Source organism: Electrophorus electricus, chromosome 12, assembly GCF_013358815.1.
Source record: "Electrophorus electricus isolate fEleEle1 chromosome 12, fEleEle1.pri, whole genome shotgun sequence".
In the NCBI taxonomy this organism is placed as follows: Eukaryota; Metazoa; Chordata; class Actinopteri; order Gymnotiformes; family Gymnotidae; genus Electrophorus; species Electrophorus electricus.
In genome coordinates, this window is record NC_049546.1 from 13,746,650 (window position 1) to 13,773,430 (window position 26,781).

The window sequence follows — 26,781 nt, forward strand, 5'->3', positions numbered from 1 at the left end:
AGTTAAATTACTAAAACCTGGCATACAAAAAGCACCTATTCCTGGTTTAACATTTGTAACTGATTTCAGGTATACTTGATATGAAAGCTTGCCAGTAAAATGAACATGTTCATATGCACTAAAGGATTCTTTTATATTACGCAGAATTCTAAAATGAAATTGGATTTCAAGTTATCTATATAACATCTCAAAATTATATAGATCTTGATAAATGTTTACAATCAATTAAAATATAATTAAAATAAAAATGTATTTCATGTAAATACTACTTTCAACAATCACTTTACTACAAATGCTACTTTATATGCTACTTTACATAATAGATCTACAGTTTCATTCTATAGCCCAATTATTTCCATACACAGTTGGTGTTGGCTATACTCTAACCCTTCAACATTAATCAGTTTTTGACCACATGGTTTCTGGTAAATGGTGATGGACCACTTTGGTGATGGACCACTGTCAGCCCAGCAGTGCCATTGGCACAAGTAAAAACTCCAGCACCTCTGCTGTGTCTTGACAAACACTTATACCTGCTCAACACCCACAGACATGCCACTACCATATCAGTGTTAATGGGGTGCCATATTATCATCCAGCAGTTGAAAATATCCAGTGAAAAATTAGATAGAGGGTGGTTGATGAACTGGAACAGAGGTTGCTGTCTGTAAATACACATAAAATGCAGCAAGGTGTGCCTAATAAGATGCCCAGTAAGTGAAGATGCAACATATACTGTAAAATACCTTAAAGCAATCAGGGTGGCATGAGATGTTAAGATGCTCAATTGTGATCTTGGCATCATTCCCTACAAGCCTTCCACAATACGTGCAGGCAGTCGCATTTACACTGGCAATCAGAAATGAAATGGTTATTGCCAACATCATTCAAGAGTGAAGTTATAATTAACACTTTCATACATTCACTAAGTGAGGATCTTTGAACAATAATTAAACTGCTTTTTAGTTGTAGTAGTTGTTCACTGTAAGTCAAATAAGACTCACTTAACCTTATTATTCTTCAGAGTTTCCTAAATGACATTCTTGGACACTGTCACCCAGATCCTGCCCAACATCCTCTCTGATTACTGCCCATCAGGCTTCAGACTTGCCTTTATCAGCCTACCTAGTATCATGTATTACCTGGAGGGGCTGCTGTATGCATATCTGGAGATGGTTGAAGTCAAATAGTCCCCATCACTGGAGGCAAGGACACAAAGATCAATTTTTTACACAAGATCATAACTTATCCCATTGACTCACTGTACTGCCATATTGAAAATAACAGCTGCTCTGATTTCTTTGCTTCAATACTATTACCACAGTTTGTACAATAGCATGTTTTATTCTTATGCCTACTTAGAAGTGTGTCTGGCCATAAGGAGCCACAAGAAGCTAAATTATACAGCCATTAGAAATACTTGTTTTACACTGACCCCACAGTAGTTTCATTGGTTTCCCTAACAATGGTTTTAATTAGTATTTGGAGGGGAGTCTACCCAGGGCTTCTGCATTCATAAGTGAATCCGACCCTGGACTGCTTTGACACAACATTCTCAGCATAGTCATGATGAGAGGCAGGGCCCAGTGACATGAAAGCCTCTCCAAGGAAGCATGTTACCTCATGGTCTCATATGAGAAGTTGTCAATCATGGATTATTTTTACTCTAGCAGCTTGGAAAAAACACTTATATCTGATTTGTCCACTGAGCAAACTGAGCAATTGTAAAATTGCTTTCTTCACTAAAAGGAAAACTTTAAATAAAATCTGTAGGTGGGTCAGCTAAGCATACACCCAGCAAAGCTAGAGGAAGCAAAATTTGTATTTAAAGGGTTACCACAAAGGTTTTTAGATGATGAAGTATTACCTGGAGGGACTGCTGTATGCATATCTAGAGGTGGTTGAAGACAAATAATCCCCATCACTGTACATGAGGACACAAAGATCAGATCTTTCACACAGGATCATAAATTAAGTCCCAAATTTTAACCCACTGAATCACTGTAATGCCATTCTGAGCAGAACAGCTGCTATAATTTCTTTGCTTCAATACTATTACAACAGTTAAACTATTAAAACAATAGCATGTTTTATTCTTATGCCTATTTAGAAGGTTTCTATGTGTGTCTGGCCATAAGGAGCAACAAGACGCTTTATTATACAGCTATTAGAAATACTTCTTTTATACTGACCTGACAGTATTTTCAGTGATTTCCCTAACAATGGTTAGAGTAGTACTGGGGTTGAGTCTAACCAGAGATCCACAGTTATAATCATTAGTCTAAGAATTAAGTGAAGTGCATCTTACCGGACATCATTTTGTGTGGACAGTTCAGACAAATTCACATACTCTTTGACATAGACAAAGCTCCTATAAAAGAGGAGAGGTTAAAAGATGCAAAACCTAGACATGTTTTTTATTCAGTGGGTTTCAGGTACTCATCTGCCACAAGGCTACATACCTCTTAGTGTCAGCGTCCAATGACCTGGACTCCTGGGCAGGACTATCTTGCACTCTGGAGTAGGTATAACTGCTGTTCAAGATCAGATAACAGGTAGCATTAAACTCTTGGAGAAGTGAAGTGCTTTGCAGGCAACATAATAGAAGATTTCAACTCCTGTAACTGCACTTGACTTTGGTTTGCCAGCATGGTATTACCATAACCCTTCTCAGAATTACGCACCTCCTCTCTTTTGAAAAGCAAGTAAGGGATACCAAAAAGGTGTTCTGCATGTTTTCAAGGAACAGAAAAAGGGAGTGTTAAGGATCCAGTGAACTAGGGCACAAAGTCCCACCATCCTTAAAAGCACATGTCCATAAACACAGTGTTAGGTGTTGTCTATGGACAAAGAAGTTGAGTAATCCAAGACAGAGTTAAGAGCTGAACTTCTAAAAGCTTGCCCTAAATGCAGTACTTCAGCTGTCCATCTCTTATTTCAGAATGCCAGTATTGAACAGGTACAGAAAGATTACATGATCTTACATATCAAGACGTGACTGTAGGAACAAAGCTCTTGCTCTAAAAATAGCCTGCCACTCATTCAAAATCTAGGACATGTCCACATCCATCTAATCTTAATTGGTTTTAAGGGTTTCTCTAGGCAATCTACTGTGCCATTACAATGGTTGTGTTAAATAAGAACTGATGTCCTATGCAATACATATAGTGAAGTGAATGCTGTCATTGCAAAGATTATAAACATTGTAATAAATTTAAAGTGACTTAACATGTTCAACCTCTGATCTCTTTAATCTGTAAGCATATTTTAAACAGATGACATGAATGCCTATTCTGTGGATTATATTTAACATTACTGTGTTTGGTATCTATGTTTTACAGTAGAAAAATGAACTTACTCTGCCATTGGTTGTGGGTCAGCCTTCATATCACTATGGAAAAAAGTTAAGAAATCACAAATCGCACACTAGCCCTTTAAATGATGAGCCAGAGTAATCAAATGGTGTTCTTTTTGAGGTCTATGAAACTTGCTGAGTATATTTAGCCTGGATCTAACATGGTAACGCTAGTACTACAGTGGAAGCAATGGTGTTGGGTTGATCCTGCCTCCTTCAGCAATCCTAATAAGGTTGGATTTGCCCTGCCCAGTCCAACAATGTTAACCCCTTACATCAACAGACTATATGCCTCTTTGTTTTACTCTTTATCCCTTTTTTTCTTTTTTAAGGCTCACTGAAGCAATTTTAAATAAAACTTCAAATATGCTTCCATGCTTTCCTATCAGTTGTGACAAAGGAGATAAGAGTTTTTGGACAGGAAGACCCAACAGGTGGGTTGGGCAATATGTTATATGTTATCATGTTAACATGATTATGTCACAATATGCCTATCTTATGGTTGTCAGAACTTCTAGAAACACTGACTAAATAAATAAGAGAGACTGCTTACAGACAACAAACACTGGTGTCACACTATCCAACTGAAATTGCACAGTAGCTAGTAGGTGATTGGATATATTCCAATAACATATTTTGTTATTTTTATTTTTCATCCTGTTAGCTTGAATAGCTTTTTTGTAAACACTTAAACATTATTACATCCATGAGCTTTAAATGTGGCACTACTGCACTACTACAGAGTCTAATACTAACCTTCTGTGTTTTTTGTGCTGCCTTTAAAGTAAGAGCCTTAGAGTTTTTTTTCTTTTCTTTTCTTTTTTTTTTTTTTTTTACCTTTTCTTTATTGTGGTGTATACGGTGGATGATGTCCACTCATCCCATGGTGACCCACTGTCAGATTCCCTAAGACATATTATATAATGATGGTTTTAAGTGTGTCGTACAATTACTAATATATTTTGAAGAGTTCATTGATGACACTTGTAAAGGAAAGAATAGGCTCCCCTATCTGGTAAAGACTAGACAGTGGTTATTTCTATAACATCAGTGGTTCACAATTAGTTCTTGTTCACTAAGCCAAATGTTTCAAATGTGGGCAATAGTAATACAAGCAATGAGAAAGATTAAGACTGTGAGAAGGAATAAGCAAGACAGAGATGACTCACTTTGTTTCATATGTGAGAGTCTGCTTCTTGCTCTTCTGACTGAAACACAGCATCCAAAATCACATCACACACTGACAGACACAAACACAATACAGCACATGCGCACTGCATACCCAGTGTTCCTCTAAGTGTCACTTTTGAGGCTAGAACACAAAGAATGCACTGACACCTGCTTGTGCCTTCAGCACCGCCGATCTGCACTAGTGTTTCCTAGACAGGTAAATGTGCCAAAAGAACACGTTTGATAATCAAATCCCATGATATCCGTGTCACTGGGAATATCATCATCTGAGGTGCTCATGACATCACCAGCCATATTCTTACTGAGATAGAAATAAATAAATAACTCTTGATGTATCTAGTCCATATGCTACAGTTCCCAGAATACTTTTTTAAAGGTATTAAAATGTATACAGATAGACCTGAAGATATATTTTAGTTTAATAAGCAGTGCACTTTCTCAGACATATGGTTAAAAGTGCTAGGATGCATCACTAAAGAATGCCATTACATCAAAAACAAATCAAAAACACACCAAACAAGATCTATTATATTTTTTCAATAAAATATCATCATCATTCATATTCTAATGGAGCTGTCCCTCATCTCACACCTCACCTCCATTCAACTCTGACACCATTAACATCACTGAGCATTATTGTTTTGGCATTTTCCATACGGATTTGTTGACAAGCCTATCAATCCATCCTATCATCCCCTTCTCCTTCTCATCATCATCATCATCAGCACCCCCCAACAGCATGTTGATTCATTTTGCCTGCAGGCATACCTGTCTAACATTATGGGATCAAACCGCTCCATAGTCCTGTCAGAGAAAGAGAGAAAAGAAACTGCATTTGTAATAAGTGTAATGTATACACAGATGATTGTCTTCACTGGAATTCATCACCTTTACATCCAAATCATCAGCTCTTTATGCACACATTCACTACGGGAATAGGATCAAATGGATCGGCACAGCTTGAAAAAAATTCATGGTTATTTCACTCTGGGAGATGAGAACAGTTTGTCATGTACAAAGTGAATTCTAATGTTCTCCAGTCCAGCTAACTAATGAGTAAGTTGGAGAATCAGTGGTGCCTCTACTGAATACTCATAAATATCTGTGGCTCTGTACCTTTTACTTTTATGCAGTGGTGAAAGTGTGAGTTCCTAATGTTCTACTAAAAATATAAATTAAATAGTATTACGAATTACAACAATAGGACCAAAACCTTTGGTTACAAAGTGGGTAGATGTAGGCTTATTCTTCAGCAGCTGTTTATCCATACTTTGAAAGGATGTGAATCTACACTGATGCTCTCTTTTTCTGAGACACAAATCCAGTTACACCACACTGTTTCTAAAAAGAAATCAATAAATGTATGATTGAGGGAAAATGTTGCTTTACCCCTTTGAGTCCTTTGGCAGCATTACAGTTTGAGATGTTTCAACTTCACTTTGTGTTTTGTCGCTCTTGGGCCTGCGATAGGGGCAGAGAAAAGAAATTTGGGGAAAGAGTGCAAGATTATAATTAAAGTATCCAAAATGCTTTGCCTTTAGTATTTACAATGTTATATATTGTATTTGGCCTTAAAAGAAAAGGCTAACTTGTCTATATTTTCTTTATTAGGGATGACATCAAATGCAAGCAGGTCCAATGATTCTTGAGTCTTCTCTGATTGGGGCAGAGAGCTGAGGAAGTAACCAATCATATGCTCAAATCACTATTTAAATATTGGGTATGTTGATTTTATATCCATATATTTTGAAGAACCTAAGAATGACATTGAAATGTTGAAAAAAAATTCACACTCCTTCCACAGACAATATTACTAATTAATAGTTGATGGAAAGTGTTTCTGTACCTCTTTGAATCATTCTTTGTATACATTATAGTTTGAGATGTCTCAACTTTGCTTTGCATTTTGTTGCTGCTGGGCATGTGATGAGAGCAGGGTCAAGAAATTTGGAAAAGAGTGCAAAATTATAATTATAATTATAAAGTGTCCAAACTGCTTTGCCTATAGTATTTATAATGTTATGTATTGTATTTGTAAAACACCACTAAAACATGGCCTTAAAAGAAAAAACTCACTTGGCTGTATTTTCTTTACTGGGGATGACATCAAAAGTAAGCAGGTCCAGTGATTCTTGAGTCTTCTCTGATTGGGGCAGAGAGCTGAGGAAGTAATCAATTATATGCTCAAATCACCATTTAAATACTGGCTATGTTGATCTTATATGCATATATTTTGAATAACCTAAGAATTATGTTTTGTTGAAAAAAAATGTCACATTACTTCCAGAAAACAATATTACTAAATAATTGTTGAAGGAAAGTGTTTCTGTACCTCTCTGAATCTTTTTTTGTATACATTACAGTTTTAGATGTCTCAATTTTGCTTTGTGTTTTGTTATAGCTGAGTCATTGAAGGCAGGAAAAAAGATGAATAGTAAGGCATGATGTTATAGAATCTTGAATCAGACTTGAAATATTATTTCCTTTATATATTTTATGTCCTTTATATTTTCTAAACATTTAAAACACCTTGCTTGTAGTATTTCTCAAACAATTATGTATTTGCGAAGCAATAGTAAAAGTGTGGCTCCTTTATGAAAAAAAAACTCACTCATCCATATCTGTGTCAAAGGGGATTACATCTTTTGCAAGCAGGTCCAGAGATTTCCAAGTCTTCTCAGACTGGGGCACAGCGCTGAGAGCATAACCAGTCACGTGTTCAGATCACCATGAAAATACTAGTGACATTTATTCTACATCCACATATTCCAAGGTGAAGCCCATGTTTATATTAGATATTAATGATACAGACAAGGTGGCATTCAAAATTAATGTTGCAAAAAACTTTGAATCTGATTTCAGGTAAAATAATTAAAAACCAATCCAACATATAAAATATCCACAGTTTGAGGAATTAGGCTGAAAGAATGCTCTCCAGAGGAATTAAAGCCATGCTTAAAACATACCTGTACTCACTCCGTAAAGCACTACCCTTGACTATCTCTGTTTTGTTGGTTGTGATGGTGACCATTTCTGTTGAACTGATGAGACATTATGTAAGCAAATCAGGAAGCGGAAATAAAGAATCCTTCTAAATGGCAAAGGGATAATGTTTTGCTGTACCTTCTTGGGTCCTTTGACCATACAACGGTTTTTGTTGTCTCATCTTTGGTATGTAATTTATCAGTGCTCAGCCTGAGGTAGTAGCAAGAAACAAAAGTTCAAGAGTCCATGATGTCCACATATAAATGAAACACAAATATATATTACTTTAGTTTTGCTTTTGAATCTCTGAAATTTCCATTTCTGAAACACCATGCAATTAACTCATAGTTTAAGAAACAAAAAAATTCACTTGTCAGAATTGGTGTCAATGGGGATGACATCAAGGGCAAGTAGGTCAAGAGAGCCTCGGGTCTTCTCTGACTGGGGCAGAGAGCTGTGGGAGCAGCCAACACTGCACTCAAAACCAATCTTTGCAATGCCCCCCAAAAAGAATTTTTTCCAGCTGTACAAGACTATCCTATCTATTTGAATGGGAAAGGACCTATACATCTGAAACTAATAGCCAAGCTAATATTTAAAAAAAACATGCTTGAAATTACCGGTAAAATAAAAAAAACATTATATATATATATATATACATATTTGGTCTTTGGCTCAAGTAAGACCAAAAAAAGGTATTTTTCAGTTTGTTTCATTTATTACACATAGATGACACTTGCAAAGTTAACTGTACTCTAAATCTGCAATGGTATCAACATAAAAATATGTTAGGCCTGGTTATGTCTTTAGCAATAAGCCTCTTTTTACTGAAGGGTATGATTTACCATATTATATATGCTGAGCGATCTGAGACATCCCTTTCATACTTCATGAAGTGGCCTTCTCAGATCACTCAGATCACCTTAATATCCTGTTCAGCCTGTTATCCTATCCCAGTCTACTAAGGAATAGTCTGCATTCACAAAAAGAAGTAGCAGCAATAACTATTTTTACCTGAGACCCCCCCCCTCCCCCCATTTGATCACCTGCCAATTCCTGTCAGCAGGTCTGTGGTGGTAGGGTTGAGGTCCACTTGTTTCTGCAGAGTACTAAACAATTGACAAGGGGAGAGGGGCATGTTTATTAACAATGTGTAAAATAGAATTGAAATGCTTGAACATGATGACATAAGATAAAACAGGGGGCAGTACAAGGTGTGAATCTCCCTTTGAATCTTTGCCATTATAAGAGTTTCAATTCCCTCCCTCTATTACAAACAGCACATAGGTGCTCCTGAAATTTTAAATGCATATAGCAGCTATCTATAAAAGGACAATCATGGATGTAGGCATATTTTCAATTTTTACTGATAATCTCTGATAATCTAATGATAATTTGACTGACCTCTGAGTTAGATCTAGAAGATCAATGTCATTTAAGTCACTGGTCTTCTGAAGTGTTTTTACACTGAGGAAAAAGAGGCAGCCACACAGAAAATAAAAAAAGGGAAAAGACAGAATTAGCATTTTCAGATGGAATTTGCATCTTGATGAACATGACAAACATTTTGACAAGAATGATCCTTCTATGCATCCAGTTATATATCTATCTATTTATGATGATAACTATTCCATTGTAACTAATTTGTAACTTATTTATAAAAGGCTGCCAGGAATGGTTCGGTCACACTGAAGGAAGAGAAACAACAGAAATAATAACACATGCAGACCTATGGCTATAATATCACTGGGCAATGGTTGCAGAAGGCAGTATATTTTTTCTGCAGTATATTTATGTGGTTTCATTATTATGTCTCATAAACAGCTTAATGCCTCAAAGGTACCATAATATAATAGGTCTGTCATGCATTATTATTTATGATTATCTACCAGCACTATAACCACATATACATAGGTTCATGTTAATATCTCATCTAAAAAGGATGATGAACCTTTTCTTAGGAGTGATCTCTTGTTTGGGTTCAGATGTTTTGTATGGGCCTTTCTGAGCAACCAGGGTAGCTGGAGTGATTAGTTCAGTGACACTGAGGAAAGAGAGAACAATTTTTAGTATTGTTGTGAAGGGCCAAAGAATAGGCCAAAGAATAGCACTACCCTTGACTATCTCTGTAAAGCACTACCCTTGACTATCTCTGTTTTGTTGGTTGTGATGGTGACCATTTCTGTTGAACTGATGAGACATTATGTAAGCAAATCAGGAAGCGGAAATAAAGAATCCTTCTAAATGGCAAAGGGATAATGTTTTGCTGTACCTTCTTGGGTCCTTTGACCATACAACGGTTTTTGTTGTCTCATCTTTGGTATTTAATTTATCAGTGCTCAGCCTGAGGTAGTAGCAAGAAACAAAAGTTCAAGAGTCCATGATGTCCACATATAAATGAAACACAAATATATATTACTTTAGTTTTGCTTTTGAATCTCTGAAATTTCCATTTCTGAAACACCATGCAATTAACTCATAGTTTAAGAAACAAAAAAATTCACTTGTCAGAATTGGTGTCAATGGGGATGACATCAAGGGCAAGTAGGTCAAGAGAGCCTCGGGTCTTCTCTGACTGGGGCAGAGAGCTGTGGGAGCAGCCAACAATGCACTCAAAACCAATCTTTGCAATGCCCCCCAAAAAGAATTTTTTCCAGCTGTACAAGACTATCCTATCTATTTGAATGGGAAAGGACCTATACATCTGAAACTGATAGCCAAGCTAATATTTAAAAAAAACATGCTTGAAATTACCGGTAAAATTTAAAAAAAAATTATATATATATATACATATTTGGTCTTTGGCTCAAGTAAGACCAAAAAAAGGTATTTTTCAGTTTGTTTCATTTATTACACATAAATGACACTTGCAAAGTTAACTGTACTCTAAATCTGCAATGGTATCAACATAAAAATATGTTAGGCCTGGTTATGTCTTTAGCAATAAGCCTCTTTTTCTGAAGGGTATGATTTACCATATTATATATGCTGAGCGATCTGAGACATCCCTTTCATACTTCATGAAGTGGCCTTCTCAGATCACTCAGATCACCTTAATATCCTGTTCAGCCTGTTATCCTATCCCAGTCTACTAAGGAATAGTCTGCATTCACAAAAAGAAGTAGCAGCAATAGCTATTTTTACCTGAGACCCCCCCTCCCCCCATTTGATCACCTGCCAATTCCTGTCAGCAGGTCTGTGGTGGTAGGGTTGAGGTCCACTTGTTTCTGCAGAGTACTAAACAATTGACAAGGGGAGAGGGGTATGTTTATTAACAATGTGTAAAATAGAATTGAAATGCTTGAACATGATGACATAAGATAAAACAGGGGGCAGTACAAGGTGTGAATCTCCCTTTGAATCTTTGCCATTATAAGAGTTTCAATTCCCTCCCTCTATTACAAACAGCACATAGGTGCTCCTGAAATTTTAAATGCATATAGCAGCTATCTATAAAAGGACAATCATGGATGTAGGCATATTTTCAATTTTTACTGATAATCTCTGATAATCTAATGATAATTTAACTGACCTCTGAGTTAGATCTAGAAGATCAATGTCATTTAAGTCACTGGTCTTCTGAAGTGTTTTTACACTGAGGAAAAAGAGGCAGCCACACAGAAAATAAAAAAAGGGAAAAGACAGAATTAGCATTTTCAGATGGAATTTGCATCTTGATGAACATGACAAACATTTTGACAAGAATGATCCTTCTATGCATCCAGTTATATATCTATCTATTTATGATGATAACTATTCCATTGTAACTAATTTGTAACTTATTTATAAAAGGCTGCCAGGAATGGTTTGGTCACACTGAAGGAAGAGAAATAATAACACATGCAGACCTATGGCTGTAATATCACTGGGCAATGGTTGCAGAAGGCAGTATATTTTTTCTGCAGTATATTTATGTGGTTTCATTATTATGTCTCATAAACAGCTTACTGCCTCAAAGGTACCATAATATAATAGGTCTGTCATGCATTATTATTTATGATTATCTACCAGCACTATAACCACATATACATAGGTTCATGTTAATATCTCATCTAAAAAGGATGATGAACCTTTTCTTAGGAGTGATCTCTTGTTTGGGTTCAGATGTTTTGTATGGGCCTTTCTGAGCAACCAGGGTAGCTGGAGTGATTAGTTCAGTGACACTGAGGAAAGAGAGAACAATTTTTAGTATTGTTACGAAGGGCCAAAGAATTGCTGAATATGTATAAGACTGGCATTTCCTACACCTATAAATAAATATTATATGTACTGTTTGTTCCTAAACCTACAGGGTTCCCAACCCAACCCTATACAGATTCATGTTTATCTTCCTCTACCGCAACCAATTCAACCAGGCTTCACACTAGTTGAATCTAATCAGATTTGTTAAACCAACAAAAACACAAATTTACTGCAATATTACATGACACACATACACATGTATATACACAACACCATTCATGTAAAAAGGTCAATCTGAACCTTTGCTTAGAAGCAACCTTCGGTTTCGGTTCAGATGCTTTGGATGTGTCTTTCTGACCAACTGGTGCAGCTGTAGTGATTGGTTCAGTGACACTGAACAGTACAGAAATTAGGAAATTGATACCTACCTCAAAGGACTGGGACTGCAATCATGGTAACAGTTCACTATTTTGATTTCAAGCTATTATGGTACTATAATTTAATTATATAAAATTTGCAAAATATAGAAAGAGCAAAATTAGAGATACTCAAGCTTGGCACATGTAGGTTCATAAAAATAATGAGAGAAGACAAAAAATGGCATTACATTTTTCTAATGTAAATATAATGCACCTTGGTTTAGGAGTTGACTCTGGTTTGGTTTCAAGTGTTTTGAATATGTCTTTCTGTGCAACTGGAACAGTTGGAGTGACTGCTTCAGTGAGACTGGGGAAGGGAGAACAGTACAGAAATGAGAAAACTGATGCCTACCTCAATGGATGTCATCATGGTGAAGTTTCATTATTTTGATATCAGGCTATTATGCTACTATAATTTAATCATATGAAATTTGCAAAATATGGAAGGACCAAAAATAATGATACTCAAGCTTGGCACATGTAGGAACATAAAAATGATAGAAATTCAAATTAATTTCTATCTTTATGTGTACCTAACTTTTTCTAATGTAAATATAAAGCACCTTGGTTTCGGAGTTGGCTGTGGTTTGGGTTCAGGTCTTTTGGATATGTCTTTCTGTGCAACATGAGTGCTTGGAGCAACTGGTTCAGTGACACTGCAGAAGGAAGACCAGTACAAAAATTAGAAAAGAGCGTTTCCTGAAGAAAATGCAGTGATTGCATATCTTAAGTGATTCCCAGGTACTTGCTAGGTGGTTGCTATGGTATACCAGGTGGTTGCAGGGGTGTTAAAAAGTGGTTGCGATGAAGTCCAAAGTGGTTGCTATTGAGACCCAGTTGGTTGCAAGCTGGTTTCTGTGGTTTTTCTAGATGGTTTCTATGGTATCCCAGGTGACTGCTATGTAATTGCTAAGTGGTTCCTTTGCCATTCCAGGTGGTTGCTACAATCTTGCTAGGTGGTTGCTATGGTACCTCAAGTGGTTGCTATGTTGTTGCTAGGTGGTTAAGTGGTTGCCATGGATTCCCAATTGGAGCATAACTAGTGTAACCATTAGTGTGCAACCAGTTATTATTTGGGTGAGTGTGTGTATGAAGATTCCACTATACAATTCCCATGGGAAAAAAATTGAGAGAAAAAAAGTTGCTACGTAGAAACCAGATGTCAAATCAAAAAGCTGAATACAAGCACTTCTTTCTTAATCAGACAAAAAAATTCTGGAGTTGGTACTGCTGTCGATATCTCCAAAACTCTGGGACAAGTAAGCAGTCAAAAATCCGTCAGAAAAAATAAGAAGGCGGCACAGAAAACAATGATGACAAAGAAGAAAAAGAAGAAGTATATACCATTGGATAAAAACAGTGATTGCGTATTGCATTCTATTGCATGCACAATCACTAATTAGGAAATGTATGCCTACCTCAAGGGACTGGGATTGCCATCATGGTAACAGTTCACCATGATCTTAAGCTATTATGGTATTTCTATTTAGTTATACAAAATTTGAAAAATATGTAAGGAACAAAAATAGAGATGTTCATGTTTGGCACATGTAGGTACATACAATTAATGACAGTAGAAAAATTATCTTTATGTGTAGCTAATGTTTTATAATATATATATATATAAGGCACCTTGGTTTAGGAGTTGGCTGTGGTTTGGGTTCAGGTGTTTTGGAGATGTCTTTCTGTGCAACTGGAGCAGCTGGAATGGTTGGTTCAGTGACACTGTGAAAAGGTAAACAATACAGAAATTAGGAACTTGATACTTCCCTCAAGGGACTGGGACTGCCATCATGGTATCAGATCACCATATGATCTCAAGCTATTATGATTCTATAATTTAGTCATGTGAAATTTGCAAGATATAGAAGGAGCAAAAATAGAGATATTCAAGCTTGGCATATGTAGGTACATAAACGCAATGACAAGACAAACATTTCTATCTTTATGTGTTCCTAACTTTTTCTAATGTAAATATAATGCACCTTGGTTTAGGAGTTGATTCTGGTTTGGTTTCAAGTGTTTTGGATATATCTTTTTGTGCAACTGGAACAGTTGGAATTATTGGTTCAGTGACACTGGGGAAGGGAGAACAGTACATAAATTAGAAAATTGGTGCTTCCCTCAAGGGACTGGGACTGCCATCATGGTAACAGTTCATCATTTTTATCTCAAGCTATTATGGTACTATAATTTAGTCATATGAAATTTGCAAAATATGGAAGGAGCAAAAATGGCGATACTCAAGCTTGGCATATGTAGGTACATAAAAATGACAGAAGATAAAACTGATTTCTGTCTTTATGTGTACCTAACCTTTTCTAATGTAAATATAAAGCACCTTGGTTTAGGAGTTGGCTGTGGTTTGGGTTCAGGTATTTTGGATATGCCTTTCTGTGCAACAGGAGTGCTTGGAGCAACTGGTTCAGTGACACTGCAGAAGGAAGAACAGTACAAAAATTAGAAAAGAGCGTTTCCTGAAGAAAATGCAGTGATGCATATCTTAAGTGATTCCCAGGTGGAATACCATGTGGTTGCTAGGGTGTTAATAAGTGGTTGTTATGAGGTCCCAAGTGGTTGCTATGGAGTCCCAATTGAAGGATAACTAGTGTAACTGCTGGTGTGTAAGTAGTTATTATGTGTATGAAGGTTTCAAACATTCCAATATTCAATTATAATGGGAAAAATCAAGAGAAAAAAAGTTTGCTATGTAGAAACGGAATACAAGCACATATTTCCCATTCAGACAAAATCCATTGTCGTTGGTTTCATTGTCAATACCTCCAAATCTTCAGGACAAGTAAGCAGTCAAAAATCCATCAGAAAAATAAGAAGAAGACAAAGAAGATGACGACAAAGAAGAAGTATATACTGTTGGATAACAACATGCGCAATCAGTAATTAGGAAATGTATGCCTACCTCAAGGGACTAGGACTGCTATCATAGTAACAGTTCACCATGATCTCAAGCTATTTCGGCATTTATTTTAGTGAAGCAATTTTTTTCTAATGTAAATATAAGGCACCTTGGTTTAGGAGTTGGCTGTGGTTTGGGTTCCAGTGTTTTGGATGAGTCTTTCTGTGCAAGTGGAGCAGTTGGATTGATTGATTCAGTGAAACTGTGGAAAGGAGAACATTACAGAAACTTGAAAAGTGCATTTCCTGAAGAAAATACAGAGTGATTGTGCATCTTAAGCAACCCCTAGGTAGTTGCTTGGTAGTTGCTATGATCTTACTATGTGGTTGCTATGGAGTCCCAAATGATTGCTAGGGTGTTACCAAGTTGTTGCTATGATCTTGCAAGGTGGCAACTATGGTGTTCCAGGTAGTTAGTAGAGTGTTACCAAGTTGTTGCTATGGTATTGCTAGGCAGGTGCTATGGAGTACCAAGCATTCTAGGGTGTAACCAAATGGTTGCTATGGCCTTGTTGGGTGGTTTCTGTGGTATCGCAGGTGACTGCCATGCAGTCTTTAAGTAGTGGAAAGAGCTGGTCCAAGTGGTTGCTATGGCATCTCAAGGGGTTGCTGTGTTGTTAGTAGGTGAATAAGTGGTTGCCATGGAGTCCCAATTGATTACCCATAAGGTCCCATAAGGAGCCTACTACATGTTATATACTGCACTCAGTATATACTGTATAATGCTGGTCCCCATAGTAGTATGCAATATTGTATCTAGTATGCAACAAACAAACCATACTACGGTTCACTTGAACACATGAAGGTCTCACCCATATGTACAACTTTTTTTCTGACATTTTAGTGCATCATCCAGGCTTCTTGTGTACTGGAAACATTTATGTTGTTTGCATAATGCCAATGGAATACTGATCTGGGGCCCAATCAGTAGAATATAGTAGGCTATTTTGAACATAGCTGATATCTCGAAAAGTGTGCAACAAGTCAGCGCTCAGAAATCTGGCAGAAGAAGAAGAAGAAGAAGAAGAAGAAGAAGAACAAGAACAAGAACAAGAACAAGAACAAGAACAAGAACAAGAACAAGAACAAGAACAAGAACAAGAACAAGAACAAAGAACAAGAAAACACTGTAGGATAACAATGCTGATTATGCATTGTATGCACAATCACTAATAATATACTGTTGGATAACATCCCTATTGTTATCCGTACTACTCCAGCCAAGTATTCCAGTACGCGACTAAAAATATAATCTTGGTGTACTGCATCCTGTCATGCAACGATGGTGAAAATATTTTCACAAATGGGCATCTGCAATCACTAATTAGGAAATGGATATCTGCCTCAAGGGACTGGGACTGTCATCATGATGAAGATTCACCATTTTGATCTCAAGCTATTATCGTACTATAATTTAGTCATATGAAATTTCCAAAATATGGAAGGAGAAAAAACTGCATGACAAAAAACTCTAATGCTTGACACTTGTAAGTACATAAAATAATGACAGAATATAAAAATTATCTTTATGTGTACCTAACCTTTTCTAATGTAAATATAATGCACCTTTGTTTAGGAGTTGACTCTGGTTTTGGTGTTTTGGTTGTGTCTTTCTGAGCAACTGGAGCAATTGGAGTGACTGGTTCAGTGACACTGTGGAAGGGAGAACAGTATACAAATTTGATCTCAAGCTATTATGGTATTATAATTTAGTTATATGAAATTTGCAAAATATGGAAGGAGCAAAAATAGAGATACTCAAGCTTGAAACATGTAGATAAATAAAAACAATGAGTGAAGACAAAAATAATTTATATCTTTATGTGTAACTTTTTCTAATGTAACTATATTGCACCTTGGTTTAGGAGCTGACTCTGGTTTGGGTTCAGGTGTTGCAGAGGAAGCTTTCTTTAACACAGGAGCTTTTATGACTTGAGCATTTCCTTCAGTGACACTGAGAGAAAATAATACGGAAGAAAGGAAAATGTTATTGCCTAAGGCATTATGAGCAAAGTGCATGGCACTAATATTCAAATATAAAAATGTCAAAATTACATTTAGTGGAAAAAATACATATATATATTGCATTTACAAACATACTATCTGCATATACATACAATATATTCACATCAGGCTACTCATCTAAAATAAGGAATAAACCTTAGTTTAGGAGTAGGCTCTGGTTTCAGTTCTGGTGTTGTAGATTTGGCTTTTTGAGCAACTGGACCAATTGAATTAGTGACACTGAAAAAGGAAAATGAGCAACTAGAAATTAGAAGAAAGACAAATAAGGATGATAAAAAAGAATGATGAGTCAAGTATAAGATTTTAGCAGCAAATATTTATAATTCTATTCAATAGATTATTTATTCTATGTATTATTTATTCCTATGAGTTGTTTTATGCTGCAAAAGTATTAAACAGGTAGAAGAATTTCTCACATAATACACATTATTTTATGTTGTCTGAGAGATTTCTATCTAAACAAGTGGTTTCTAGTCCTAAGGACCCACTGTCCTGCACAGATTCATGTTCACCCTCCTCAAACACATCTGATTCAGGTTGTGAATGAGTCACTTTTCAGTCAGGTGTATTAAATCAGAAAAAAACTGAGAGCACTGCAGAGCAGTGGATACCCAGCAGATGGTACACAAATCCGCTAACCTCCACTAAGTATACATATGCATTTACTTAATTATAATACTCAAGTAAAATAAGGAATAAACTTTAGCTAGGAGAGGTCTGGTTTAGGCTTTGCTTTGTGTACTGTGGATGGGGTTTCATTTTTGACTGGCACAGATGTGGTTGACATACTTAGTCACACTGAACAAGAACAGGTGTCCAGAAAATTAGACAGAGATAAATGCAGAGTTCAGTAACAAAAGGACAAAAAAAGCAAATTTCTGCAATACATGTCAGCCATGTATTGTCAGCCATGTGTTGCAACAGTGCTACATAGCAGAATAAAGTGACTGAAATGATAAATGAGATAACAGATATTAGTATTGACATTAATCTCCATTCCTAATCTACAATAATGTAAACACAATGAACCTTGTTTTCAGAGTGGGTTCTGTTTTGGTTTCAGGCGTTGTGAATGACACATTTTTTGCCTCTGGAGCAGGTGTGAATTGAGCATCTGGTTTCCAGACACTAGTGAAAGAAACAGACCACAACAGAAAATAAATAACAAATTAATTTATGTGACGCTATGCTTTTATGTTTAAAAAAATAATTGAAAGGTATCAGATACTTTGTCAATTTATGGTCAGAAATGTTTAAGTACCTAGTGGGTTCTGAAGTGTCATAGGTGGCATACAGGATGTGATCACTGTAAAGTGGAGAAAAAAAGCTGATTAAATGAAAGCAGACTCACTGAAAGACAAGTTGAGATAAACTCATTTATATTTATGTACACAGAAGTATATCGCAAGGTAAATTAGTATGTAGATGTTTCTCCTCACTATGCATTTTTCACTGCACATTTAAACTCCTAATATATAACAAGATCCCAAATATAATTCAACCTTTTAGTAGGAGTGGCCTCTGGTTTCAGTTCAGGAGCTGGAGATGGGACTTTCTTTCCGACTGCAGTAATTGGAGGTGCTGGTTCATCAACACTTATTTCCACACTGTAGCTAGGTTAATATGGACACAGGTTCTGTAATTATAACTGATGGTGGTGTCAAAAATAAAAGTTTCAATGTATGAATTAACCAAATCAAATTATGTGGTCCATTCTATTAGTGATGTAGTACACACCATAAATTGATAGCCTTGTCTTGGTTTCAACATCATTTGAAATACATCCTGTCTCCATCCTGGAGTAAGGACTTGCATGCTGCTAACATATTAATTTGCTTAAACAGTACAACTATACTTTTTCCATTAGCTAAACCCACTTTTTAACAACTTGAACTGAAACAGATTGTGCAGAATTTGTAAGTTTGAAATTTTCCCTCGGCCATCAGGAAAAGTTATATGTAAACGATATTTGTTACTTTTGCTGTAGCATAGTATTTTGAAAACTACAGACATTTGCTAACACATTTACTGTTTTAAAAGACTAAAATAATCTGAGTTCTCAAATGTTATTATGTTTAATTTCATGTGCATGTGTCAAAATAGATGACACTTTTGAAGAAGTATTATTACTACCATACTACTACTACCAATACTAATACATGTTTCTATTATATAGATTTGTATGGTTGTCAAGTTTATCTCCCAATATTATTATATATTTTATTATATAGCTCAAGCTATGTAAAGCAATGCATTTATAAAAACAAGTTCAATTTTATCTAACAGACCACATCTAATCAGTCTTTTCAATTGGGTATTGTTTGTTGATGTTCATTGGTTCCAAAATTCCAACAGGACCTATAAGAGCACTTTGCAATGTTATGTTTTCATTTAATAATAACACTGAGTCTGTGAACATTTAATTATTATTATTATTATTATGATTATTATTATTATGATGATTATTATTAATAATAATAATAATAATTATTATTATTATTATTATTATTATTATTACATTAAATTGACTAGGCTATAACTTCTGAATAACTTTATAGAAGCAAAGAGAGAAATGCTTTAGAGAAGCAAAGGGATATTTTGTGCTTTATAGAAGTAAATGCTTTACAGAAATGGAGAGTAAGGTCTTTATCATTATAAACCTTATCGTGTGCCTCCAAACCTTTCAAAATAGCTGGACTGATACTATATTTATTTTAATAGACAATGGACTAATTTCATAAAACCTACTGCCAGGTTTAACATGACGGTAAAGGCATATAACGTCACGGTGATACGTTTCCTCAGTCACAAATGTAGGTTTTCGGCGTGTTACAGTTTGTGTGATACATGGTATTATTGCATTCACAACAGAACATCAACCAGCCGAATCCGACGGTAAATGTAGGAAGCCAGTGTGGGTTGGATAATCTTTTTCTAACAATATTTGGTCTTGACGTGGACTCTGTTCTAATGGTCTTTACTACAACACTACAGTCTACAGCCGACTATACACAAGAGGGTAACTGAAGGTTGTCATTGGTCGCACAGGCACTAAATTGTCTGCCGTGGAGCATGACACATTACATGTTCAGACGCTAGATTTTACCTCACGACCAAAGAAATCGTTCACGATCTGAGATTGTCGTATAGGCAAGCATAATCGTCACAATAAAGTGACGGTTTACCTCTGCTGAGCCACAAGGCCAGAAGAGGAAGGCGAAACTGGGGTCTCTGCGTTAGGTTCAACAGGGTTGCTGTCCTCATCTTCATTGATAACTACCCTACACACACACACACACACACACACACACACACACACACACCAGTGGTGTCAGTTATAACGCGATAAATGACGTTTTCTGAATATGTGAATTAGCCAAAAAAGTGTGTACCTCTTGGCAACAAAAGATGTAACTGTCGGAGCAGAACCGTCCGGTTTCTCTGAAGACCTAAATGTTTGCCATAAAGTAGTAAAAACAAAAATATCAAAAACTAAAATAATTTATGTAATTGATATACATTCATACGGGCAGCCGTGTAGACAACGAAGGTTTAATACATAAACTACCGTTGCGTATATTATTAAACACTATCATAATAGAATGACGCTACGAATTGCAGGTAGTAAGAAGATATATAATCATTGATTTACAAATGTATGCTCATCCTGAAAACGAGTTATTTATTTATCGTTATCCAAATGTAACACCTGTGGATTTGGGAAGCGATGATCTGAGCAGTGTCATGCCTCACGGGACTACCACTGAGTCAATAGAAGTTAAACCTACTCATATTTCTTTGCAGCCGAAAGCACGTATGATCGCTGTCTGGCTGCCGAGTTCCTCAGGCAACTGCTGGCTGCTTCTGTCCTGAACACGAGAACACACACACACACACACACACACACACACACACACACACACACACACAAGCTCGGCGTCAGACAGTACCGTACACGCCCGGTTTCAGGGAGAGGAACGCTGTGAACAATGCTAAGTTTATATGTAAACAATAGCCCAAGTACCTAGTCTAAGAAATGTTGCTCTTAATCAGTCTAAAAAAATCTAAAACCCCAAACGGTTGCAATAGTTCTGAAAGATTACTCAGTTCATAGTTCCGCTTACATGCAGAGAAGGACAGTTTGACTTTCTTAAGAGTTCTTAAGAGTTTTAGTTCATAATATTGAGCATAAAGGACACATCGTCAACTTCTTTTATTACTAATTTGTTTTTTGTATCAGAGCAAAACATTTGTTTTGGGTGTCCTAAATGTGGTATCGTGCGTGTTTGGGTGTAATAGACTGCGTGAGTGGTTCAAAGGTTTGCACGTTTGAACCTACATCAACTAAATTTATGCCTGGTTCGGACTACTATGTTCTGTATCTTCTAGCCTAGTCTGACAACTTCTACGACGCATTCCTTAACCATGCCAAATAGGATGAGGGACTCTGCTGTTGCTGTTGATTTCGGTTAGATATAGCGTTACAGTAATTGTCAAACCACGTGATATTAAAACATATCTTTGTATCATCATTTTTCAGAGCTCTTAAGAGGTCTTCATTCCCAAAACCAAATCATTTTCCCACCACCTTCTGTTTACATACAGCGAACTTGATAGCTAGCCATTGCTACATTGATGTTATTCCTTAGGCTGCCTCAAGTTCTCTTTGAAGATAGATAGTCAATAGTTTCCTTTTCATCAAACCAAGGAACGGGTGCATATGCGTTTTATATTTTCCGAAAACAAAACTGCAGGCATCACTCATAGCGCTTCGGTAGCCATAACTGACAACTTCTTGACAATCATTAGATCACCTACTAACTCGTGCAAGAACATGGATGGTGGTTGAGCAGCGTCAAACCAGTATTACTGCTAGTCTCCCAACCAGGACACGGCAAGAATGTATGCTTTTATGATTGCCTAATCTGACATACTGACCCGCGTGAAAGACAAAAATATCGTGTAGTTCGAACCACTGGTGTGCATGTAAAAGTAGTGAGTAACAGTGGTTAATAAGCAGGTGCCTATTCCTCTCACCTTTTGTCCTGTTCTTCTGTGCTGAGAGACGGCTCCGACCGTTCGGTAGTCTCTATGTTCGAGCGAACAGTGTGAGGGGCTCTGAGAACACATGCGAAAGCAATTCAGATTTTAACGAATATAAATGAATCGTACCCACTAATCTATGAACCTATATATATGGCTTGTAGTGGAAGCGTGCATTACTACACAAAGGCTTTTTTTTTTTGCATCAGGAAATTATTCACAGTTTACTAAACTCATTAACCCTTACATTTTCTTGTACCCATCAGAAGCCTTTTTGACGAAGCCAGATGTTCCACTAAAAATAAACAGAGTAGAGGCGGGTAAAAATAGAACCCTTTATGACACTCTTAAATTTCCACATAATTTGCAGTACCACTAATGAACATTTGTATTTATCCCCTCTTTTATGTGTACTTCCAATATTTCAGGTAATCACCGAGTCGCTTGCTTACATGTGACCGTTGGCAGAGGACGGCTGAGTTGACTTGGTTTCAGTCTTTGTGAAAACTCCTCTGCGAAATAATTTTTTGTGGTTCATAACACGGAAGCATTTTGTAGTAGTCTATAGCACCGCATATACCTAAATGCTGACTTACCTGATCAAGTATCCAGATGATGGTGTTTTGGCACTGTTGAAAGGTAAACTAAATGTCAGTGTAAGGCTTTACTCTGAGTAGAACTTTAAAACGGGCTATTTGAACAACGTGACAAACGTGACAGAACAGAAACGCGCACGATGCAAGATCTCACTTGTCTGTGCTGTGTGAAGGCTTGGGTTCTTGTTCAGTAGAAGTGGGATCTAATAAAGGGTCACTGAACGCTCCATTGAAACGACTGCCCTGCACCTCTGAGACCCTTCAGATAACATAAGTTTGAATGTGGTGTATTCATGCAGAGTCTTGATTAATCAAGGACATTTATTGCTTGTTTCCTGGTCATGTATTAAGCCTACTCTAAAAGGACTAAATCGCAGTACCAATGAATCATCATTGGTAACTCCTTTTAGTCTAGGTTTAGGCTTAGTCTAGGTTCTGGCTCTGGGAAACTCGCAGACACTACCATTACTATTGTAAGAGCAGTTTCTTTCAATCTCTGTCTCACACACAAACACACTACTAGCATCTCTCAAGATCAGCATATCAGCTGCAAGAGATACCTTAGTCTGCAGAACATGAACAAACATACACATGCATGCACACACATACTATCAGTGTCATCAGAATTCTTAATTACACTCACCATGGCTTCTCATCCTCCTCTGGTTCAAACCCTTTGGAGCGTTGAATCCAGCTGCTGTCGCCCTTCAGTGCAGTACGAACCTTTGTTGTACGCAAAACAGACTGTCTGTCCCTCTCTGCACAGACATGCAAAATAAGCATTGCAGAATAACAATTGTGCAAACTAGTTATGACCTACATTTGGATCTCCAATACAAAAGATGAGGAATAGTGTCAGTAGTGAATGGTCTCATCCTTAGAGGCCTGAGTAGTGAATGGTATTTGAACTGTATTGAACTGTTAGATATTTCACCATGATGTTTATAGTGTTAGTAAATCATATTATTGCCTGTGGTACTGTTAAATATATCATTTGCATTCACTATATGGATATTTAATTGCTTTCCCCCACAGACAGTGCTAGGTTGACTGTCAAAAATTAAGGTTTTCATTTAAATGGTAATAAAAGTCTTACACTTACAAAGTATAATGATGTTCAGTGGCTGCTATGGCCATAGTGGAATATTATATGAAGGGAAGATTTATAAATGACCAGCTTCTCAGAGAGCACTTGCATTTTCTAGCCCATGATGTATATTTCTTTATAAGCCAATTAGAGTAGTGGACTTGTGTGCCAGACTGGAACAAGCATTACAAACACCAGCCAAGACAAACCATGCACAAGAATGTTCAAGAATGAATGAGGTTTCCTTACAAGCTGGGAGAACAGGCTAGCATGAAAGTAGAATATGCAGCAATGATAAGTTAATAGACTGCACTGTACTGCACACATTCAGCTAACAGGGTGAATTCAGCTCTAACCCACAGTGCACAGAGGTACTACAATGTGCTGCATGTTCAGGTGTGGAGCACATCATTGGCCTTCTGAAGCACCAGTAGCATTGGACAGATGTGACAGGCAGAAAGTTTTTGTACTATCTTCTGAAAGCCTACATGATAGCCACAGCATGTGCCCTGGTACTACTCAAATAGCACAGAAATTTCTCCTTATTTGTAAAGAGATTGCAAACTACGATCATGCCACTGCTGCTGTGACTTGTTGCCATTTTGTAAACATTTTCATATCGGTTAACTCTGAGCTAAAGCAGCATCAAAACAAACAGAATTTTTTCCTTGCTTTGACCTCAGTGACATCAGTTTCACACGCTGCAAAACTTTTCATTTGCTATTTTTTATGAGAAGGCAACAAACATCTCACCTAAAATACATATTTAGGCTATATATTAATTGGGTGTTAACTGTTTGAGAAAAGCCGTCATTTCTCAAGTGCAAATTTCCAAAATGTTTGATATTTACAAACATCCTTAGAGAAGAATGTACAGTGTTTTTCACATCAGTTTGTTTTGAGTGTATATTCTCTTCTACCCATACCCAAATTGTAAGTATGAAATGTACACACATATTTATATATACAGCCACAGGATAACATTGTAACTGACAAAAGCACAATGTCTTTTATATTTGTCTTTTATATTATATACACTTTTGAATGAGGAAAGAGATGATGGCAATGTCATTCATGCATACAGAAGGTTTTCCATTAGTCATCATAAATCTGGGCTTGGTACAAAGTTTCAGTTATTATCGCTTATGTGTCAGAGAACATATAAGTTAGAGTAGTTGTCCTTGTAGCTCACCTGAAGACATTGTAGGCAGCTCACTGTATCCAAAGATTGCTTTCAGAGAAAATCTGGATCAAATTAAGAAAGAAGAGCCAGTATTATGTATTATATTTAACTTGCCAAAAATAGACACGTTTCAGTAAATATAAAGTTTCTGTTTTCCACACAGACCATGATGGGTTTAATGTTATTTGGCAGTTTTCTGGCCACCCAAGTAAACTGCCACCCATCCTTTCAGGTCTGTTTTTCATCCTTTTCACATTTATTTAGAATTTCTGAGTCATTGTTTAACCATGCTGCCTAGCCTGTCCCACCACTTTCAGAACATTCTCTGACGCACATATTAAGGATTATTTCCATGAGTGGGTTTCAGTATAGTAGTCCAAATATATTTGCAATTGTAAACACAAGTAATCCACACCTTTCTAGCTATATTTATTGTCAATTAACAACACAATTAAACATTGATGTGCCAATTTCAGAATACATATATCTGTATTCTTTTTAATAAGAATGGTAAGATTCAGAAAATTAGGCCCTGAAATATAACTGGTGAACACTCTAAATCCAAGGGGTCCTGTTGGAGAGGTCATAGGCTCCAGTACAGCATAGTTCAATGTTTTCCTCTCTTTAACTCATTAAATGCTTGTTCATAAGCTTTGTTCCCAATAACCCAGCATTGACACACCCCTTCAAGACTAAAGGCAAACACCACTAGCATAACTAGAAATCTGATGTAGCTCTTTTTCTCCCAGTAATGAAAATGACCTAGATGACTGGTCTTTTGAAGAAATAGAGGCATGATTCGGTTGAATGTCTGACCTACTGAACACGGAGCAATGCATGGTAAGATTCAATATTTTTATATTGTAACTCAGGACAAAAATCAACTCGCAAAGGCAAACAGGCAAAACTGGATGAGACGTGAATTACTAACAGTGTAAATCAGAGCAAGTTAACAAAGTGACATAGAAATGGCAAAAAAGGCAAAGAGTATTACAGTAAACCTCGCAGTCAAAGGATAAGGCTACATATCAATCACCTCCCTGTATACATATCACATTCTTTAAATTATTACAATTAACCATAGTGTATATGCCCCCATGAGAACAAAAATGATAGCATGCTTAGCTGATCTGACATATGATTTAATACTATTGTCAAAAGTAGTGTTGTCTTCAACCGCAAATGACTACATGACAGGTAAAATATTGCTCAGTAGTTGCTTTAACGCAACTTGAACCTTAAATATTCTAAATACTCTTTTGCTGGTACAGCCACTAACTTACCTTGACTTACAAAATACAAATCCAAAGTAGTGCAGGACACCTTACTTTGGCCCAGATATAGCTAAACAGAGGTCTTGCTAGATGAGAACAAATGAACTGTAGGACTGTCTGTTCTGAGTTATTACATACACACAGAGACTCTGGGGAAGGCTGCCTGCTTGACAGCCGTCTCCTGGAAAGATCAAGTAAGGGCGTGCCACTGACTGACTAGACCGGCCAGTTAGAGAAGCTTGGCTGCCCATGGTGGGCGTGTATGCTTGCCTGAGTGTGTGTGTGCATTAGGGTGTAATAGGAGTGCCTTATACTTAAATCTCATAGTTTTTGTCAAGCAGAATATATAGATATGTATGATAAACAGTTCCACTGTCAGCATAGATCTGAGATTCTTCAGCACTTGGCCAGATTATGATCAGTTTTAGTTGACTGACCTCTAACATGACCTTCCAAAACCAAGATATTAACACAGCTCAAATATCAGTAACCTGGTGTAGAATGTCCTACCAGGGGCTCCAATGG

At 36.7% G+C, this 26,781-nt stretch overlaps 1 protein-coding gene across 9 annotated transcripts in view; it reads right to left on the reverse strand.

Moving 5' to 3' along the window:
• Positions 1 to 26,352, reverse strand: part of znf185 (zinc finger protein 185 with LIM domain) — a 27,222-nt gene extending 870 nt beyond the window's left edge. Inside the window, exons 1-47 of one of the 9 annotated variants that reach the window (XM_035532026.1) lie at positions 26,266 to 26,352; positions 24,992 to 25,044; positions 23,356 to 23,470; positions 22,713 to 22,745; positions 22,569 to 22,628; positions 22,364 to 22,411; positions 22,111 to 22,191; positions 20,862 to 20,942; positions 20,466 to 20,522; positions 20,259 to 20,354; positions 18,576 to 18,686; positions 18,335 to 18,379; positions 18,103 to 18,201; positions 16,904 to 17,002; positions 16,615 to 16,701; positions 15,159 to 15,251; positions 14,474 to 14,566; positions 14,118 to 14,210; positions 13,765 to 13,857; positions 12,696 to 12,788; positions 12,347 to 12,439; positions 11,602 to 11,694; positions 11,064 to 11,126; positions 10,706 to 10,768; positions 10,036 to 10,119; positions 9,804 to 9,875; positions 9,483 to 9,575; positions 8,936 to 8,998; positions 8,578 to 8,640; positions 7,902 to 7,985; positions 7,670 to 7,741; positions 7,513 to 7,587; positions 7,158 to 7,241; positions 6,879 to 6,947; positions 6,623 to 6,706; positions 6,393 to 6,458; positions 6,136 to 6,219; positions 5,936 to 6,007; positions 5,315 to 5,350; positions 4,525 to 4,563; positions 4,193 to 4,261; positions 3,359 to 3,391; positions 2,463 to 2,534; positions 2,309 to 2,371; positions 1,868 to 1,924; positions 1,143 to 1,199; positions 747 to 849 (exon numbers count right to left, since the gene is read on the reverse strand). In XM_035532026.1, the coding sequence (XP_035387919.1) occupies positions 747 to 849; positions 1,143 to 1,199; positions 1,868 to 1,924; positions 2,309 to 2,371; positions 2,463 to 2,534; positions 3,359 to 3,391; positions 4,193 to 4,261; positions 4,525 to 4,563; positions 5,315 to 5,350; positions 5,936 to 6,007; positions 6,136 to 6,219; positions 6,393 to 6,458; positions 6,623 to 6,706; positions 6,879 to 6,947; positions 7,158 to 7,241; positions 7,513 to 7,587; positions 7,670 to 7,741; positions 7,902 to 7,985; positions 8,578 to 8,640; positions 8,936 to 8,998; positions 9,483 to 9,575; positions 9,804 to 9,875; positions 10,036 to 10,119; positions 10,706 to 10,768; positions 11,064 to 11,126; positions 11,602 to 11,694; positions 12,347 to 12,439; positions 12,696 to 12,788; positions 13,765 to 13,857; positions 14,118 to 14,210; positions 14,474 to 14,566; positions 15,159 to 15,251; positions 16,615 to 16,701; positions 16,904 to 17,002; positions 18,103 to 18,201; positions 18,335 to 18,379; positions 18,576 to 18,686; positions 20,259 to 20,354; positions 20,466 to 20,522; positions 20,862 to 20,942; positions 22,111 to 22,191; positions 22,364 to 22,411; positions 22,569 to 22,628; positions 22,713 to 22,745; positions 23,356 to 23,470; positions 24,992 to 25,001 (3,393 nt within the window). In that variant the 5' untranslated portion in view covers positions 25,002 to 25,044; positions 26,266 to 26,352. Of the gene's footprint in view, positions 1 to 746; positions 850 to 1,142; positions 1,200 to 1,867; positions 1,925 to 2,308; positions 2,372 to 2,462; positions 2,535 to 3,358; positions 3,392 to 4,192; positions 4,262 to 4,524; positions 4,564 to 5,314; positions 5,351 to 5,935; positions 6,008 to 6,135; positions 6,220 to 6,392; positions 6,462 to 6,622; positions 6,707 to 6,878; positions 6,948 to 7,157; positions 7,242 to 7,512; positions 7,588 to 7,669; positions 7,742 to 7,901; positions 7,986 to 8,577; positions 8,641 to 8,935; positions 8,999 to 9,482; positions 9,576 to 9,803; positions 9,876 to 10,035; positions 10,120 to 10,705; positions 10,769 to 11,063; positions 11,127 to 11,601; positions 11,695 to 12,346; positions 12,440 to 12,695; positions 12,789 to 13,764; positions 13,858 to 14,117; positions 14,211 to 14,473; positions 14,567 to 15,158; positions 15,252 to 16,614; positions 16,702 to 16,903; positions 17,003 to 18,102; positions 18,202 to 18,334; positions 18,380 to 18,575; positions 18,687 to 20,258; positions 20,355 to 20,465; positions 20,523 to 20,861; positions 20,943 to 22,110; positions 22,192 to 22,363; positions 22,412 to 22,568; positions 22,629 to 22,712; positions 22,746 to 23,355; positions 23,471 to 24,991; positions 25,100 to 26,265 lie in introns of those variants that run through there. The other 8 variants (XM_035532027.1, XM_035532024.1, XM_035532029.1 and 5 more) reach the window with 8 other exon arrangements.
• Positions 26,353 to 26,781: the final 429 nt, after the last annotated feature.